The following is an 18,703-nucleotide window of genomic DNA, read 5'->3' as shown; positions in this document are numbered from 1 at the left end:
AGGTCAGTATTTTGCCCTTCGTAAGATGGCGGCTTTGCGTGAGCGTGCCGACACCGGTGACGTCATTAAACAGGAGGCGGGGTCTGAGTCCTCTTTTTCAACCTTGTCCCGGCTCCGGCCTTCCAGGCGCCTTCGGCTTTGCCGGTTTCAGTAAAGACGCAGCCAGTCCTCCGGGCCTAGTCACGGCCTCCGCCTTCCCACCGGTCACACACACCGAACTCCAGCCGCCCTCAGCATGTCTCTTATCACCGCCGGACGCCTGTGCGCGCGTATCCTCGGGGCCAAGGTGAGTGTTAGCACCGGGCTGTAGTGCTCACATAGGAAGGTCTCCTGCTTCTCCTCACCACTGCCGGCGGCGCCCCCCCCCCCCCCCCCCCCCGTCTGCTATAGCGGGGAGCCGGTGCGTATCCCAGAACCCCCTGTCTGTAATAATATATATATATATATATATATATATATATATATATATATATATATATATATATTATAGGGCGGTATAGCAGGGCGCCTTACTGCATAGTGACATGTACTGACACTTCTGTAGGGAGCTGCCGGTATAACGGGAATGAATGGAGGCAGCGCCGGTCTGTAGTCTTCCTGTGGAGAGAGCAGCTCTAGCTGTGTGGCTGCATGGTGGTCTGTAGATTGTAATGGGTCATGCTGCATGGTGGTCTATAGATTGTAATGGGTCATGCTGCTTGGTGGTCTATAGATTGTAATGGGTCATGCTGCTTGGTGGTCTGTAGATTGTAATGGGTCATGCTGCATGGTGGTCTGTAGATTGTAATGGGTCATGCTGCTTGGTGGTCTATAGATTGTAATGGGTCATGCTGCTTGGTGGTCTATAGATTGTAATGGGTCATGCTGCTTGGTGGTCTGTAGATTGTAATGGGGCATGGTGGTCTGTAGATTGTAATGGGTCATGCTGCATGGTGGTCTGTAGATTGTAATGGGTCGTGCTGTGTGACTGCATGGTGGTCTATAGATTGTAATGGGTCATGCTGTGTGACTGCATGGTGGTCTATAGATTGTAATGGGTCATGCTGCATGGTGGTCTATAGATTGTAATGGGTCGTGCTGTGTGACTGCATGGTGTGGTCTGTAGATTGTAATGGGTCGTGCTGTGTAGCTGCATGGTGTGGTCTGTAGATTGTAATGGGTAGTGCTGTGTGACTGCATGCTGGTCTGTAGATTGTAATGGGTCGTGCTGTGTAGCTGCATGGTGTGGTCTGTAGATTGTAATGGGTCGTGCTGTGTAGCTGCATGGTGTGGTCTGTAGATTGTAATGGGTCGTGCTGTGTGGCTGCATGGTGTGGTCTGTAGATTGTAATGGGTCGTGCTGTGTGACTGCATGGTGTGGTCTGTAGATTGTAATGGGTCGTGCTGTGTGGCTGCATGGTGTGGTCTGTAGATTGTAATGGGTCGTGCTGTGTGGCGGCATGGTGGTCTGTAGATTGTAATGGGTCGTGCTGTGTGGCTGCATGGTGGTCTGTAGATTGTAATGGGTCGTGCTGTGTGGCTGCATGGTGGTCTGTAGATTGTAATGGGTCGTGCTGTGTGGCTGCATGGTGGTCTGTAGATTGTAATGGGTCGTGCTGTGTGGCTGCATGGTGGTCTGTAGATTGTAATGGGTCGTGCTGTGTGGCTCACGAGGTCAGTGGATGGGGTCGCAATATGTCCTGCAGCTGTTAGGTTGCGGCTGCATTTAGTTCCCTTAGCTGCAGTACAACACCATACTGCACTGACAGGCAGGGCGCCCGCTAAGGCTACATGGCTATTGTGCCGCCAAGGATCCCTGTGGATAATGCGGCATCGCAGTGGGGTAGGTAGGTTTGCTCTGCGATCCAGCAGTTGCAAGAAACCCATCCTAGATGCGACACTAATAGTTCCCCTGTCTAATAGGGCCCTTGGTAAATGGGAACAATCTGTAACTCTTCATACCCCCAGGGTCTCGATTAAATTGGAAATTTATTGGCCAAACAGGTCGCCATCTTCTTGCTCATTCGTAGCCTGATGGGCCCTAAAATGGTGAAGTCAACGTCCATCAGTATTTGAGCCTTGTGTGAACGTACCTATATTATAAAATTATGTTCATGGAGAAGGCAGGTATCCTAGATAGAGGTTGATGCATCAGCACAGGCTATAAAGAGCATTCCCATCCATGTGATTATATTGTCAGGCAGTGTTCACATGATGCATATATTGAAGGTCAGAAATAGACTTTATTCACAAGCAAAATGAGCCCCAGGTTCCCAAGCGTTTGTGTTGCCTATGTGGTATTTATGTCTGTGTTTTATGTATTTTTTTTCTTTTTTATTTGCTCATAAGGTCTAAACAAAGACTTTTGTACAGGCACAAAGTGTGACATCCCAAACTCCCTCCCCTCCCCCCCCCCCCCCCCCCCAAAAAAAAAAGAAAAAAAAACTTTCACTGGTTTATACGGCTGGTGTAATTATGGCCATAAAATTTGTTTTCCAGGATGACAGTGTTGCCCCTGTCCCCAATTATCTGGTAATACAAATAGACTCCATTCACTTTAATAGAACTGAGCTGTAATACTGCCCAGAAACTGTGAGGATGAGAGTGGCCTGGTTTCTGGTAGGAAAGCTATGTTCTTCTTGTCCTGAATGACCCCTTTAAACCACATGTGACCTTTCTGGCCTTTCCCATTGAATTCACAGGAAGGGAGGAGGGAGTTAAAATAGACTTACTAGGCCATTAGAGGAGTGGTCCTAAAGAAGAGGCTTCTACCTATGGGATATGGTTGGGTGGTCTTATGGACAGGTTTTACTGTATAGGCTCTAATCTCCAGATGACAGATGCAGACTACAACTCCCAGCATACACTGAAGGCTTGTTTAGAGTCTGTTTTCTGTGGGTCCTAGATATCCCAGATATGAGATCTGTGACCATTAGGCTCATTAGGCTCAGATATTGTGTGTCTGGATACATTCCATCAGGAAGGTTACATGCCAGTCTTCTGGCTTGTAGGTTAGAGGTCAGTTTATGATGGCTGTCATAGTCTGCTCGGGGCACTTTTGACAGCTGTTGATCTGCCTTGTTTTGGCGAGGACTTGCAGGCTCCCTGGAGACATTTACATATTGCATAGGTATTGCAGGTGAAGAATGGTTCTGTTGGTTAACCTTTCCAGTGACCTGCAGGTTACCAGGGAACTAGCATTGTCTTCTAGAAACAAGCTGAAGCTTGGAAATCCTGTAAACACTGTATACTTGTCAGCTATGATCACCCTGGGCATGTGATGCATGCACTCAGCTGGGCACCTCATGGCAGGCTATGGGGCTATAAATCACTGCATGTAATAACCCCGGCGTGCCCATGTTCTAGAAGGAGTGTTCATTGTGTACTTGGACGGGAGTCAGCAACTTCATTAATCTGTCAGGTATGGATACTAGATCTGATCGGTGCGGAGTGTACATATATCCTAAGGGAATGTCACAGTGCAATGCTATCCTGTGTATGGTGTAAAAGATTCTTCCATGGCTACATCTTGGGAGTCTATCCCTCTTTGCATTTATAACATCTGTAGGATGCTGTAAGAATGCAGAGTTTTGCAACATGGGTGGAGATGTTTAACCATATGTTGCCTGATGGGCTGCTCCTCTCACTTTGTGCCCTCACTCATTCCACAAAGCCTGGAGAAGTCACTTGATACTTCCTTGCAGCCCTGACACACAACAGGAAGAACCCATCTACTGGGGGATGGGCAATGTAAAGTTTTTCTTCTAGTTTCCAAAGTCCTTTATGAAACTTGAGCATCACTGATTGGAGCTTTAAAAGGTGATATCACAGGAGAAGTTTTTAGAGCAGTGTTTCCCATGTATAGGTAAGAGGCTTAGTTATTATGGCCTATAGCAGGGGTGGAACCTTGTCTATCCAGCTGTGGCAAAACTACAATGCCCATTGTGCCTGGACAGCCAAAGCTTTAGCTTTGGCTGTCCAGGCATAATGGGGGTTGTAGTTTTGCCACAGCTGGAGAGACAAGGTTCCCTTCCACTGGCGAACAAGACAAGGCTGCCACATCAAGGCACGCTCGTCCGAGCTTGGTATTTGTTTGAGTATTAGGGTACTCTATGGTGCTTGTTACTCGGATGAGCATCTTGCGATACTCGAGACAATGGCATCTTCCTGCATGCTTGGCGGCTTTTTTTCAGCCAATCATCATGCAGGTGAGTCTTTGGGAGCTCGTAGCATCACGTAGGAACCCTACATGTCTATAGCAGTCATTGGCTGGCTAGATCAGATAACCTGGGCATATAAGAATCAGGTCCCGCGAGGCTCACGTCAGACACAGGCTGGAAGAGATTAGGGAGAGAGCTGCTGTCTGTCAGGGAGAGTGTTAGGGGGGGAATTAGTGTGCAGTTAGGCAGAAATCCCACACAAAGAACCTAACAGTCCTTCTAAGGGCTTAAAATTTTTAAAACATATTTATTTTTGCTACTCTTGGCTGCTGGCTTGGACTTAGTGCAGCTGTCAGTAGTCAATTTGTCCTGTTGCTGACATTCTCTTGGCTGGCTGGGATCTGTTGTTCAGCTATACCTATCCTCACTGTGCATGCTGCCCCTGCTGTTTCCTGTCCATTTCCATGGTGTTTCTATCATTTTCTGAGGTTTCCAGGTTTTCACGCAACCTTTCCTGTGCAGAGCTTTGGTCCCCTGCAAAAATGCTCGAGTTTCCCATTGACTTCAATGCGGTTCGTTATTTGAAACAAGCACCCGAGCATCAGGAAATATTCGCCTTGAGTATTGAGCACCTGAGAATTTTAGTACTCGCTTTTCTCTATTCCAGACCTTTAACATGATCGCCTGACTACAGCAGTTCACAAGAGTCACTGCTATGGTAGATACACATTGTGTAGTGGCAGTGCTGACTTCCATTAAAGTTAATGGGAGCTGCACTGTAGTAATGCCTGGTTCACACTACGTTTTTTTTTGTTTCGCATTAATCTGTATGGCATGCAGTAGCATCAATGTTTAACGTGTTAATTTATATTATCTGTGGATAGGCCATCAATGTTAAATGCCTGGAAAACACCTTTAATGTGAAGCTCTACATGGACATTAGTTAACGGGGACTCCTCCTTTGGACTTCATGCAGCAGATCCAGTCACTTTTATATTTATAGGGTTTGTCTGGCCCTTTTTTTAGTATTGCTGCTGGTGCATATAAAACAATAAGCATGTTATCTTTACCTTCTTACACTCCCTCGGTGTTGTCCTCTAGTGTTGCCAGTGTCCCCGCACTGACTGAAGAATCTTCACTTCCAAGACCAAATTGTCCCGCGAGTGCCAGCCTGCTCAGCCAATCACTGACTGAAACGGGACAGCCCCACGCTCAGTGATTGGCTGAGCACACTGTGAGTCCTGAGACACATTTGTTTCGGAAGTTGAGGCTCTTCTGTCACCGGCGACACCAAGGGAGTGCGGACAGGTAAGGATACTATGTTTATTGTTTTATATACTCCAGCAGCAGTAAAGACAACTGCTGGGGACCACCTTATTAACTGTGGAACAGTTTTACATTGGAAAGATTTTGTTGCTTGGGATCCTTGCTGTTCTATCAGGAGGGGGTGGCGTGAGCTTGGACCCCTGCCAGTTTCTATGTAAAGTAAAAAGGACTGCAGTGCTATTCACTGCACTAGTCATAGATTTATTACAGCAGTTCAGGGATTATCTCCATTAGCATATTCCAGCAAGTTAATATGTATAACCACCTACAGCTTTAAACTCCTTCTCTGAAAACCTATACAGTATATATATTAATGTTTAGGTTCTCAGAACAGAGTAGGAGATCAGAGCCAAATACTTGACATCTTCTGTAGGTGTCAATAGCCTCTTTGTATGACACTTCGGTCAGACTGACATAGTTTCTTGCAGGCAACAGACAGAAAAACACTTGAAGAAGAAATATCACCCGTCCTCCTTCTGTAGCCACAGAGATCTGTGTACTCCTATCTGTGTATGTTTTCCTGCTTCCAATGGGCTTTGGGGGGGATGGGGGGTGGCAGGGATATTTTTTTTTTTTTTTTTGCAATCTTTTAGTTATTGCCCCTTGGTTACATATCGTCATTCACTTTAAAATGCATTTATCCTTTAAGATCCACTTTCGGGTGTAACATAGGACCCGCCTCAGGACCATTAGGGAGGCTAGGCCCTGGAGCTGTGAACGGCTTATGTAAGGGTGAAATCTCTGCCCACATGATTTGCGTGAGGCTTAGTCATCATAGGTCAGACGAGTTTTAACATTTTTTTTGTACGTTGTATAAGTTGATCAGATTCCTCATCTATCTAACGTCTTGTTTGCCAGTGTTTAACATTTACTTACTGAAAAAGGAAGACTTCATGTAGTTTACCTAGGACTTTAAATGGATTATCCCAAGCTGACAGTACTGTATATCCCAGGTTGAGCGATTTTTAGTGGAAATAACCACTGGGGCTCCATTTGCATGGGGAGGACTCTGCTGGATTCCTAGCACCTGTTACTCCGCTGTTTTTGATATTTATTACCTGTCCTCTATATAGGTTAAACACTGTATTCCTGGGATAAACCCCTTCACTGTTGATAGGGTGATCTTTTGGGGTCCAACTCTTTGCATCTTCAGTCAGTGGATTCAAGGGTTTATCCAGTGCTACAAAAACATGGCCATCCCCCTACTGTTGTCTCCAGTTTAGGTGCAGTTTGCAATTAACCCCATTTACTTTAATGGAACTGAGTTTCAAAACCCCACCCAAACTGGAGACAACAGTAGGGGGAAAGTGGCCATATTTTTGTAGCGCTGGTTAACCCCTTTAAAGCTGACACCATGTTCTATTGTACTGCAGTACCAGACACAGCCACTATCAAGGGTCAAGGGTATGGTGCTGTGTCTAGTAAACAATGAAGCTGATTGGTGAACTCCCACAAAAATATTGATGGCCTAAATTGTACATTCTAATGGCTCTTCAGCTGTTGCAAAACCACAATTTCTAGTATGCTCAAACAGCCCAAGATACTGTTGACTGCAGTACAGTCTTGGCCATCCTGCTGCTATTCACTTACATTGTGACAGGCGCTGGAGAGACGCGGATGCATGTGACCCATGTCACTACTTAGTGACCATCAGAACAGGAGAAGCTTTTGTATTCTTGACATGTTCCGCTCAGAGGATTGTCTAGACTGAATATAATGTTAGAAAACTTTACATCTGTCTGTTTTTTACAGGAACAGTCTTGACCTTTATATATGGTCATATTCAATCCCCACTGAAGTTAATTGGAAAATCTGTCTGATCACACAGGGTGGATTTGCAGTTTTTCCACCCCAAAAAAAAAAATTGGGGATGGGAGATTTGTTGTGCAGATTTGCGCTTTGACCTGCCTATAACCAGCAGCTGGTCCTGGTGTAGGTGACTTTAGTCCTTCCCTGACTGAAGTGTCCTTGGCCCTGAAGGTCGGCGTTCAGTTCATCAGTCAGATGGTAGATAAGGTGGTCATGTGCTGGTCATCTGTACTCGACCAGTGTCTGCGTCTACCACTGTATATGTAAGCACAGGGGTCACACGTGCAGCAGTTGTATGTTACTTGTGGTTAGATGTACAGTACTGCAGCTTTCCTGGAGAGCTGACACACATGATGTGTATCTAGTCATATGATGCCGGGGCACGTGGTGTCATGCAGTCCTCAGGGAACACATACGCTGGAAATCTTGAATTACCACATGCATACTCTTATTTCTTCTGTTAAGAAAGTGTTGACCTCCTTTAAGTAGATGTATTGGGTAACATGGCCAATATGTTAATGTTCCTATCTGTCAGTATTTTGTAGTTTGTAGTAGGTCACTTATGTAAATGCCAAATGTTCCTCCTCATCCGGGCCCTGGAGGGCAGCGGCGAGTCTACCGGTCTGCTTGTGCCGGGTTATTGGATTGTACAGTAATCTGTGTTACAGCCAGTTTGTGCTTGAGGTGGATGACCTGAGGGATGAGGATCTGACATCCTGTAGACTGAGCATTTTGTAAGTACAGAGATCTAGAAATGTTTAGTTTTTTTTTTTCTTCTCTTTTGAAAGTGTGAACCAGGGCTTAACTGGTTATTCAGTGAGTTGTATTAGATGGGTGTTGTCTGATTTCTAGGTCAGTGGGTGTGTGAAGAACGTGTTGTATTTGTCATCACTCTGATTAAGGAAACTTTACCAACCGGTAGGAAGTGACTGTTCTGCAAAACTAGTCCGCCGGAGTTGCATAATTAAATATTTAAAAAAAAAAAAAAAAAATCGGCTCTTAAAGTGTACCTGTCACTTGTAAAAATTTGACATGTTAAAAATTTTAGCAAAATGGGTCTGAGGGTTCAGACCTGTACCAGTTGGGAGAACAAGCTTGGAAAGGCCATGTAGTGCAGTCCACTCCCACTCTGTGTTAGAAAAGAGTGGAACTCATAATGTAATGGCCCTATTTCACAGGTCGTCTAGAGGAGCAAACGAGCGCTCTCAGCGCTCCTCGGTCCCCGCTCTCTGCCGCCACTATTCAACGCGGCTGCAGCGAGCGGGTGAGTGCGGGAGGGGCGTCGCGGAGCTGTGGGGGGGCTGCCCGGGGGATCGCTGATCGTCCGGGCAGCCCATAGGATACAGCAGTGTCTGCTGCCGATGCTCCTATTCAACAGAGCGCCGGCAGAAGATTGTTGCTGTATCAGTCGCTTGTTTTTCAACATGTTGAAAGACAAGCGACTGCAACGATCAGCCGACATGAACAATGTCGGCTGATAGTAGCACTCTATTCCACGGGACGATTATCGTCCGTAGCGGCCGATATCAGCCGAATACGGACAATCGTTCCGTGGAATAGGGCCTTTAGTCTGTGGTCCTTTTTTTTTTTTTTTTTTTTCTTGTGGACAGAAGACGTGCTGCAGTGCATTACTCTCCCCGCTCGTTTTTCCAATCTTTTGACATGTCTCCTCCCTGGGTGTTGAAAGAGGCTGGATCCAGTCCTGTGAAACTTCTCCCAGTTCCCAGGACTGGATCCAGTTTTCTTCAGCACCTAGGAAGGTACGGCAGTCAATTAAATGGAAGAAAGCTGATGAGCAGATTTCAGCGATAAGAAAGAGCTTCACTTTATTACTGTAAATCTACTCCTCTCTAGTCACGCGTTAGACCATCATTGAGGTATGGGTATGTAGTTTATTGGAAAAAAAAAATCTATAGTCCTAAAAAATAAATGGGCAAAAAAAGGACTTTCCCTGCACATGCTGGATGAATAAATAGCCTTTCTGCAGGAGTCCGGTCACGCTTGGCAGCAGACTGTATAAATCTGTGAGAAATGCCAATCCTGAGTCATAGTTTCCAGTTTATCCCTCGGTTTTCTGTCTTATTTTTGTGCTATGTTCTCAGGGGTCCATGTTCAGGTTAATGATCTGTTCCAACTGCATGCTGGGGGTTGTAGTTCTGTAACAGCTGTAGAGCCACAGATAGTCAGAAGTGTGCTCCCCTGTACGTGTAATGGCCGTGTTTATAAAGTTAGTTGTGTAATATCTAAAGGTTGCAGTGACAAAATGCACTTTGGAAGATGAAGCTATAAAATGATAGGGGAGGTAGTCAGACATGCACGTGCCTTTTATGGGGTCAAGGTTTTCATTGGTGAGGTTTTATACCTTGTGCAGGGTTATTTTAACTTTCACGTTTAGCATGTGGAATAAAAATGCATCAAAGTGAAGGTCTGTCCTATGTGTACACGGCCATATTATTAATAGAATTGTATTCTGTTTCTTGGGTTCATGTGGACCAATCCAGAAAATGGGGAGCTCAGCCCCAGACAGCTTTAGGGTGTGCAGGTTTATGGCAGTCGCTGCAGCCTCCCCTCCCTGATGTCACATGTAGCTGCTGCTCCCTCCAAGCCTCTTTACAGCACACCCCTTGTGTATGACAGGAGCATCCTGCTGTCTGTGTTATGTACATATCTGTGCATCATCCTCACCAGACCAATCCTTATAGAATGGCGAGATTGACGATGCATCGTGTTTACATTTGCTGAAAGCCATACCTTTCATTAGCCTCCATTATAGTTAACCCTTTAAGGACATGGCCCATTTTCGTTTTTACGTTTTCGGTTTTTCCTCCTTGTGTTTAAAAGGTCATAGCACTTGCATTTTTCCACCTAGAAACCCACATGACCCCTTATTTTTTGCTTCACTAATTGTACTTTGCAATTACAGGCTGAATTTTTGCATAAAGTACACTGCGAAACCAGAAAAAAATTCAAAGTGTGGTGAAATTGAAAAAAAAAAACGCATTTCTTTTATTTGGGGGAAATGTGTTTTTACGCCATTCACCCTGGGGTAAAACTGACTTGTTATGCATGTTCCTCAAGTCGTTACGATTAAAACGATATATAACATGTATAACTTATATTGTATCTGATGGCCTGTAAAAAATTCAAACCGTTGTTAACCAATATACGTTCCTTAAAATCGCTCCATTCCCAGGCTTATAGCGCTTTTATCCTTTGGTCTATGGGGCTGTGCGAGGTGTCATTTTTTGCGCCATGATGTGATCTTTCTATCGGTACCTTGATTGCCCATATACGTCTTTTTGATCGCTTTTTATTACATTTTTTCTGGATTTGATGCGACCAAAAATGCGCAATTTTGCACTTTGGGATTTTTTTGCGCTGACGCCGTTTACCGTACGAGATCAGGAATGTGATTAATTAATAGTTCGGGCGATTACGCACGCGGCGATAGCAAACATGTTTATTTATTTATTGTTTACTTTTATTTAAAACCTGGGAAAAGGGGGGTGATTCAGACTTTTATTAGGGGAGGGGGCTTTTTACTATAAACAACACTTTTTTTTTTTTTTTTTACACATATACTAGAAGCCCCCCTGGGGGACTTCTAGTATATACACTGTGATCTCTCATTGAGATCTCTGCAGCCACTAGACACCAGGGAAACGTTGCCTCCGGTAATCGGAGGCAGCTGTCAACTTTGACAGCTGCCTCCGATTAGCTAATTAGCGGGCACGGCGATCAGACCGTGCCCGCTAATAGCGGCGGTCCCGGGCTACACGCGGCACCCGGGATCGCGGCACTTCAACGCGGGGCCGCCGCGCGGCCCCGCTTTGAAGTGCAAGTGAGGACATAGGACGTACCGGTACGTCCTATGTCCTTAAGAGGTTAAAGGGGTTGTCCAGCAAAAATCTTTTTCTTTCAAATTAACTGATATCAGAAAGTTTTATATAGATTTATAATTGACTTGTATTAAACAATCTCAAGTCTTCCCATACTTATTAGCTGCTGTATGTCATGCAGGAGGTGTGTTTTTTTTTATCAATCTGACACAGTGCTCTCTGCTGACATCTCTGGCCGACACAGGAACTGTCCAGAGCAGGAGAGGTTTTTATGGAGATTCATAGATAAGGCTAGGTTCACACTGCGTTTTCAGCATCCGTTTAACGCATCCGGTTTTTGCAAAAAACGCATGAAAAACGGATTGCAAAAAACGGATTCATTTGTGTGCATCCGTTTTTCCATTGATTTCCATTATAAAAAAAACGGATCCGTTTTTTTGACGGACAAAAAACGTTGCTGACCCTATTTTTCTGGACGTTAAAAAAAACGGATCCGTTAAACGGATGCTGAAAACGCAGTGTGAACCTAGCCTAACCAAGACAGAGTTCCAGTCTTGGCCAGAGATGTCAGCAGAGAGCTCTCTCAGACTGAAAATAAAACATTTCCTGCAGGACATATAGTAGCTAATAAGTACAGGAAGTCTTGAGATTTTTAAATAGAAGTAAATTGCTAATCTAAATAACTTTATGATATGAGTTGATTTGAAAGAGATTTTCGCTGGACAACCCCTTTAAAAACAATCCAGTAAGCATTGGCGCCATCAGTTCAGGACAGGTATGCTGCAGTATACATTGGTGCACCGTTCCGTAAACGTATACCCCTGACATGGGTTCTGTTCACATTTGATAAGTCCCCTATCACTACATGTAGATTACATAGAATTGTTGGAAGTGCAGTAGTGTTATATTTGCCCTTATCTAGTATGGTCATGTTGTTGCTGTGACCAGTGTCAGGGTACGTGTCTGCTCTGGGCGTGTGATCAGATATTACCACCACTCTCCGGGCTCTGTGTTGGCCATTTCAGATAGAACCAGATTGCATTTTGCTAAGTCTTTTTGGATTCTCTGAAAGTATGTGGTATTTCAGGTATTTTATTGTAAACTTAGTACCTGCTATGTGGTGGGGCTTAAGGCAGTAAGTGAGGCTTGGTGTCACCGGTCGAGGCATGTTGTAAGTCTGTTCCCATGCATGGAACTGTTGGAGAAGATGATGTGTCCTCATGTTTTACTGCATGACACAGTACTGCACTGTGTGCATACACACTAAAAATGTAAGCCATCATGTTGTCTCTGCACAGTCATGCATGTTCGTTGGCCTTGTAGGAAAATACAACATGACCTTGTTCCCTGCCAGCACTGCCCCCTTCAGGATAGGTGGGGGTGTGCACTCTGCTGATGCTGAAGTGACTGCGTTCTCCAGAGATGTGATTATATCATTAGATGGAATATCCCTTTCTCTCGTTTGCATCCTACATGTCAGGTACAGTGTGGCTAGAGGTTTTATATGGTAGACTAAAAAATGTACCCGGCGCTGCCCGGGTATAAAGTGTCAGTGTGTTAATTAGATTTGTTCTAAGGTGCCCAGGAGGCCAAGCTAAAGGTATTGTTTCATCTGAGTTAATCAGTGGAATTAGTGTATACCTGTAGTGCATAGTTGGAGGGGTTCTGTATACCCACAATGTATAGTTTTTAGGGGTCTCTCATATCTGTAGTGCATAGTTGGGGAGGCTGTATACCTATAGTGTATAGTTGAGGGAGGTCCTGTATACCTGCAGTGTACAGTTGGTGAAGGTCCTGTATACCTGTACTGTATAGTTCGGGGGTCCTGTATACCTGTAGTATATAGTTGGTGCTGTATACCTGTAATGTATAGTTGGTGGAGGTCTTGTATACCTGTAGTTTATAGTTTGAGGGTCCTAGTTTATAGTTTGAGGGTCCTGGATACCTGTAGTGTATAATTGGTGGAGGTCTTGTATACCTGTAGTATAGTTCGGGGGTCCTGTATACCTGTAGTAAATAGTTTGAGGGTCCTGTATAACTATAGTATAGAGTTGGTGGAGGTCCTGTATACCTGTAGTGTATAGTTTGGGGTCCTATATACCTGTAGTATATAGCTGATGGAGTTCCTGTATACCTGTAGTATATTTGGGGTCCTGTATACTTGTAGTATAGAGTTGGTGAAGGTGCTGTATACCTGTATTATAGAGTTGGTGTAGGTCCTGTATACCTGTAGTGTATGGTTTTGAGGTCCTGTATACCTGTAGTGTATAGTTTGGGGTCCTATATACCTGTAGTATATAGTTGGTGGAGTTCCTGTATACCTGTAGTGTATAGTTTGGGGTCCTGTATACCTGTAGTATATAGTTGGTGGAGGTCCTGTATACCTGTAGTATATAGTTTTGGGGTCCTGTATACCTGTAGTGTCCTGTGTACCTGCAGGGTTGTATTTACCCGTATGGCAGTGTTCAGTCACAGTGTGTCTGTATTGGTCATGTCTGGTATGGGGGTGTTATCCAGTCACAGTATGGCGGTATTGGTCAGGTCTGGTGTGGCGGTGTTATCCAGTCACGGTATGGTGGTATTGGTCAGGTCTGGTATAGCGGTGTTATCCAGTCACGGTATGGCAGTATTGGTCAGGTCTGATATGATGGTGTTATCCAGTCACAGTTTGCCGGTATTGGTCAGGTCTGGTATGGCAGTGTTATCCAGTCACAGTATGGCGGTATTGGTCAGGTCTGGTATGGCAGTGTTATCCAGTCACAGTATGGCGGTATTGGTCAGGTCTGGTATGACAGTGTTATCCAGCACAGTATAGCGGTATTGGTCAGGTCTGGTGTGGCGGTGTTATCCATTCACAGTATGGCGGTATTGGTCAGGTCTTATATGACAGTGTTATCCAGTCACAGTATGGCGGTATTGGTCAGGTCTGGTATGACAGTGTTATCCAGTCACAGTATGGCGGTATTGGTCAGGTCTGGTGTGGCGGTGTTACCCAGTCACAGTATGGCGGTATTGGTCAGGTCTGGTGTGGCAGTGTTATCCAGTCACAGTATGGCGGTATTGGTCAGGTCTGGCAGTGTTATCCAGTCACAGTATGGCGGTATTGGTCAGGTCTGGTATGACAGTGTTATCCAGTCACAGTATGGCGGTATTGGTCAGGTCTGGTATGACTGTGTTATCCAGTCACAGTATGGCGGTATTGGTCAGGTCTGGTATGACAGTGTTATCCAGTCACAGTATGGCGGTATTGGTCAGGTCTGGTGTAGCAGTGTTACCCAGTCACAGTTTGGTATACCTGTTGTGCCCTGTATTTACATGTACTGTATAGATGGAGTAGGGGGTCCTGTATATACATGGACTGTATAGATGGAGTAGGGGGTCCTGTATATACATGGACTGTATAGATGGAGTAGGGGGTCCTGTATATACATGGACTGTATAGATGGAGTAGGGGGTCCTGTATATACATGGACTGTATAGATGGAGTAGGGGGTCCTGTATATACATGGACTGTATAGATGGAGTAGGGGGTCCTGTATATACATGGACTGTATAGATGGAGTAGGGGGTCCTGTATATACATGGACTGTATAGATGGAGTAGGGGGTCCTGTATATACATGGACTGTATAGATGGAGTAGGGGGTCCTGTATATACATGGACTGTATAGATGGAGTAGGGGGTCCTGTATATACATGGACTGTATAGATGGAGTAGGGGGTCCTGTATATACATGGACTGTATAGATGGAGTAGGGGGTCCTGTATATACATGGACTGTATAGATGGAGTAGGGGGTCCTGTATATACATGGACTGTATAGATGGAGTAGGGGGTCCTGTATATACATGGACTGTATAGATGGAGTAGGGGGTCCTGTATATACATGGACTGTATAGATGGAGTAGGGGGTCCTGTATATACATGGACTGTATAGATGGAGTAGGGGGTCCTGTATATACATGGACTGTATAGATGGAGTAGGGGGTCCTGTATATACATGGACTGTATAGATGGAGTAGGGGGTCCTGTATATACATGGACTGTATAGATGGAGTAGGGGGTCCTGTATATACATGGACTGTATAGATGGAGTAGGGGGTCCTGTATATACATGGACTGTATAGATGGAGTAGGGGGTCCTGTATATACATGGACTGTATAGATGGAGTAGGGGGTCCTGTATATACATGGACTGTATAGATGGAGTAGGGGGTCCTGTATATACATGGACTGTATAGATGGAGTAGGGGGTCCTGTATATACATGGACTGTATAGATGGAGTAGGGGGTCCTGTATATACATGGACTGTATAGATGGAGTAGGGGGTCCTGTATATACATGGACTGTATAGATGGAGTAGGGGGCCCTGTATATACATGTACTGTATAGATGGAGTAGGGGGTCCTGTATATACATATACTGTATAGATGGAGTAGGGGGTCCTGTATATACATGTACTGTATAGATGGAGTAGGGGGTCCTGTATATACATGGACTGTATAGATGGAGTAGGGGGTCCTGTATACATGGACTGTATAGATGGAGTAGGGGGTCCTGTATATACATGGACTGTATAGATGGAGTAGGGGGCCCTGTATATACATGGACTGTATAGATGGAGTAGGGGGTCCTGTATATACATGGACTGTATAGATGGAGTAGGGGGCCCTGTATATACATGGACTGTATAGATGGAGTAGGGGGTCCTGTATATACATGGACTGTATAGATGGAGTAGGGGGTCCTGTATATATATGTACTGTATAGATGGAGTAGGGGGTCTACCAGTTATTACTGTGGATGTTGTGAGGCAGCTTCCCTAGCAACCATTGCTCCCTGTGAAAATGAAAGCAGTAATCCTATTGGTTGCTAAGGCTCCAACTGCCGTGTCTGCTGCAGCTAATTATATCACCTGTGTTTGCAGTGAGGAGATTTTCCCATTCATCTCTATGGGGCGCAGCTCTTCCCCCTCCCCCTCCCCTCCTGTACATCTGGCGGGGACGGGACCTTCGCAATAACCTTCCCGGGCACCCAATGTATCTGTGTGCCAAATTTGGGGTCAAACAGTTCAGGCGTTTGGAAGTCTATAGAGGACGGACGGACAGACAGACAGACTTTGATTTTTATGATATAGATGACTACTCCTAGATGCGTCAAATTCTAGAGCTACAGGTTGCAAATATCTGGTGTGCTCTGCAATGCCTCACACTGTTCCTTTTAGCTGAGTATTAGGATGTTATACATGATCCCTTTCCAAATGTAGGTCCTTGTAGCTATATATAACAGTCTTTGCTTCATATGTTATAGTTGCTTTATGTGGTGTCTAGTAAACCTTATACCTATCCCCCCACGGTTACCTGTGTTAGCTCCGGCTTAGGTTTCCTTCCATGAACACCAGTGCAGATAGGAAGTGCCTTTTAAAATCTATATTGTTTGGTTGAGAGCCTGGGAAATGCTGCAGTTGATAGTGTTACTAACACCTCGGAGAATCGTTACGTATCTGTATGAACGCTCTCCCATCCCTTGGGTTTCCTAGATGCTTTTTATACTCTCATTGGCAGGCAACAGCATGTTATTTTCATTTGGTGTTGTCCAAACAGCTAAATAATGGGCACAATCTCTTCTTTATTCTCCAAACAGAACTCCCCTTGTGTTGTGATTGCCGCCCGTCATGCCAGCTCATCTACGGTAAGCTCTGGATCTTTTGTTTCCCCGATGGGTTGATCTTGGGCACATTATTTAATGTGATTGGTGACTCCCACTTGGTAAACGTTCAGGATTTACTGCCTAGCTTTTTGTTTTCTGTTAAAGAACCTGAAAGATGTCCTGTCAGACCTCATTCCCAAAGAACAAGCAAGAATCAAGAACTTTAAACAGCAACATGGGAAGACTGTTATTGGTCAAATCACTGTTGACATGGTAAGAGAAGCCGGAAAAATCTGTATTGTCTGAATTTTTGCCTAATCTGAGCCATGTAGTACTACATAATGCACAGAAACTGCCGGCAGCAACCAACCACTGGGTTGGTTTCTTTATAAGAAAAGATGGTCTGATTGGAACAACCCCTGTGCAAGACTCTTAACATTGACTATACACTTAGCATATACCTTGGTGATCTTTCTTTTATAGTTTTAATCAAATGGTAAATTAAGTTATTAGAATGAAAGACCTGTCCATTTACCTGTCTCCTGCTATATCTGCTCTCTAGGTGTATGGTGGCATGAGAGGCATGAAGGGATTAGTCTATGAAACATCTGTGCTGGATCCTGATGAGGTAAGACTTATAGATAAAAAAAGTATTACCACTCACCCCCCCCCCCTTATACAAGAAGATTATTAACAAACATCCTATTTGGTATAGTTTAAAATTTTATTCACAAATTGGCTAATGAAAATTTATTTGGTCTACAAAATACACACCCTAGGAATATAAAAGTTAAACACTTCGTAATACTTGGACTAAAGCTGCCCATAGAGTGAATGTTTGTTCACCCCCCCCCCACCCACCCACCTTAAAACAAAATGCACATGCATTCTAAACAAAGTATACATGTACTCTAAGGGCCCTATTGCACGGGACGACTATCTGCCCAATCGGGCAGCTGAGCTGATTGTTGTCTTTTAGCAGGTTTAAAAATGGTTGGCTGCCAATCGGGCATCACTCTGTTATAGGAGGTGAGCAGTCAGTAGCTGTTGAAACAGTATATAGAAAATAATACCTGTCCGCACACCCTGGTTACGTCCTGGCTTTTCCCTGCTGACTGCAGTTGCCGCTGAGGCTTGAGGTCATCTCTGAAGCGGCAGGCCGCTGACTGAGCGGCCTGATGGCATCAGAGGCTCCAGCAGCAAATGAGCGTGGACAGTTAAGTATTAATTTGTATATACTCGGCTACACCAACTTTGCTTACTATGTCCATGCAACCCTTGCTGCAGGATCATTGAGCTGTGTAAAACGCTTGCTTACAGCTAAGGTTGGGCCATGTAATACAGCTCTAAACAAGTAGACCTTTTGAAATCAATCCCTCCCCCCGTGATGGGCTCGCGGAGGGGGGATCCTTTCTCCTTCCCCAGCAGGGCCTAAGCATTGGAATGATGCTGATCCCAGCTCTGTATTCTATGTATCTGGTCTGCAGCAGACCAGAGTAATAGAGCACTAATCTAATGGATCAGTGCTCTATTATATACTGGACTGTGCAGGAAAACTCAGCACTCGGAAGTTATGCTCAACACAGGTTTATTCAGCGTACTTAATTACAGCTGCACGCGAAGCGGCTCACACTGGGCCTTTCTCAACAGCTGTTCACAATTGCAAAAACTATTAAATTATCACATTTCTGATCTTGCTTGGTAAACGGCGTAAGCACAAAAAAATTCCAAAGTGAAAAATTGTGCATTTTTGGTCACATTAAATCCAGAAAAATTGTGATCAGAAAGTCGCATATACACAAGTAAGGTACCAACAGAAAGTATATATCATGGCTGGCGCAAAAAATGACACCTCACACAGCCCCATAGAACAAAGGATAAAAGAGTTATAAGGATGGGAATGGAGTAATTTTAAAGAATATTTAGTTTTTTTAAAAGGTT

General features: G+C 44.6%; 1 protein-coding gene across 1 annotated transcript in view; it reads left to right on the top strand.

Moving 5' to 3' along the window:
- Positions 1-53: 53 nt before the first annotated feature.
- CS (citrate synthase) overlaps positions 54-18,703 on the top strand; it is a 30,398-nt gene continuing 11,748 nt past the window's right edge. The window contains exons 1-4 of the mRNA XM_069970052.1: positions 54-286; positions 16,757-16,804; positions 16,928-17,035; positions 17,325-17,390. Coding sequence (XP_069826153.1) covers positions 236-286; positions 16,757-16,804; positions 16,928-17,035; positions 17,325-17,390 — 273 coding nt within the window. The 5' untranslated portion in view covers positions 54-235. The remainder of the gene's footprint in view (positions 287-16,756; positions 16,805-16,927; positions 17,036-17,324; positions 17,391-18,703) is intronic.

The sequence above is a fragment of the Dendropsophus ebraccatus genome, chromosome 5, assembly GCF_027789765.1.
Source record: "Dendropsophus ebraccatus isolate aDenEbr1 chromosome 5, aDenEbr1.pat, whole genome shotgun sequence".
NCBI classification, from domain to species: Eukaryota; Metazoa; Chordata; class Amphibia; order Anura; family Hylidae; genus Dendropsophus; species Dendropsophus ebraccatus.
This window is presented reverse-complemented; position numbering and strand designations above follow the sequence as displayed.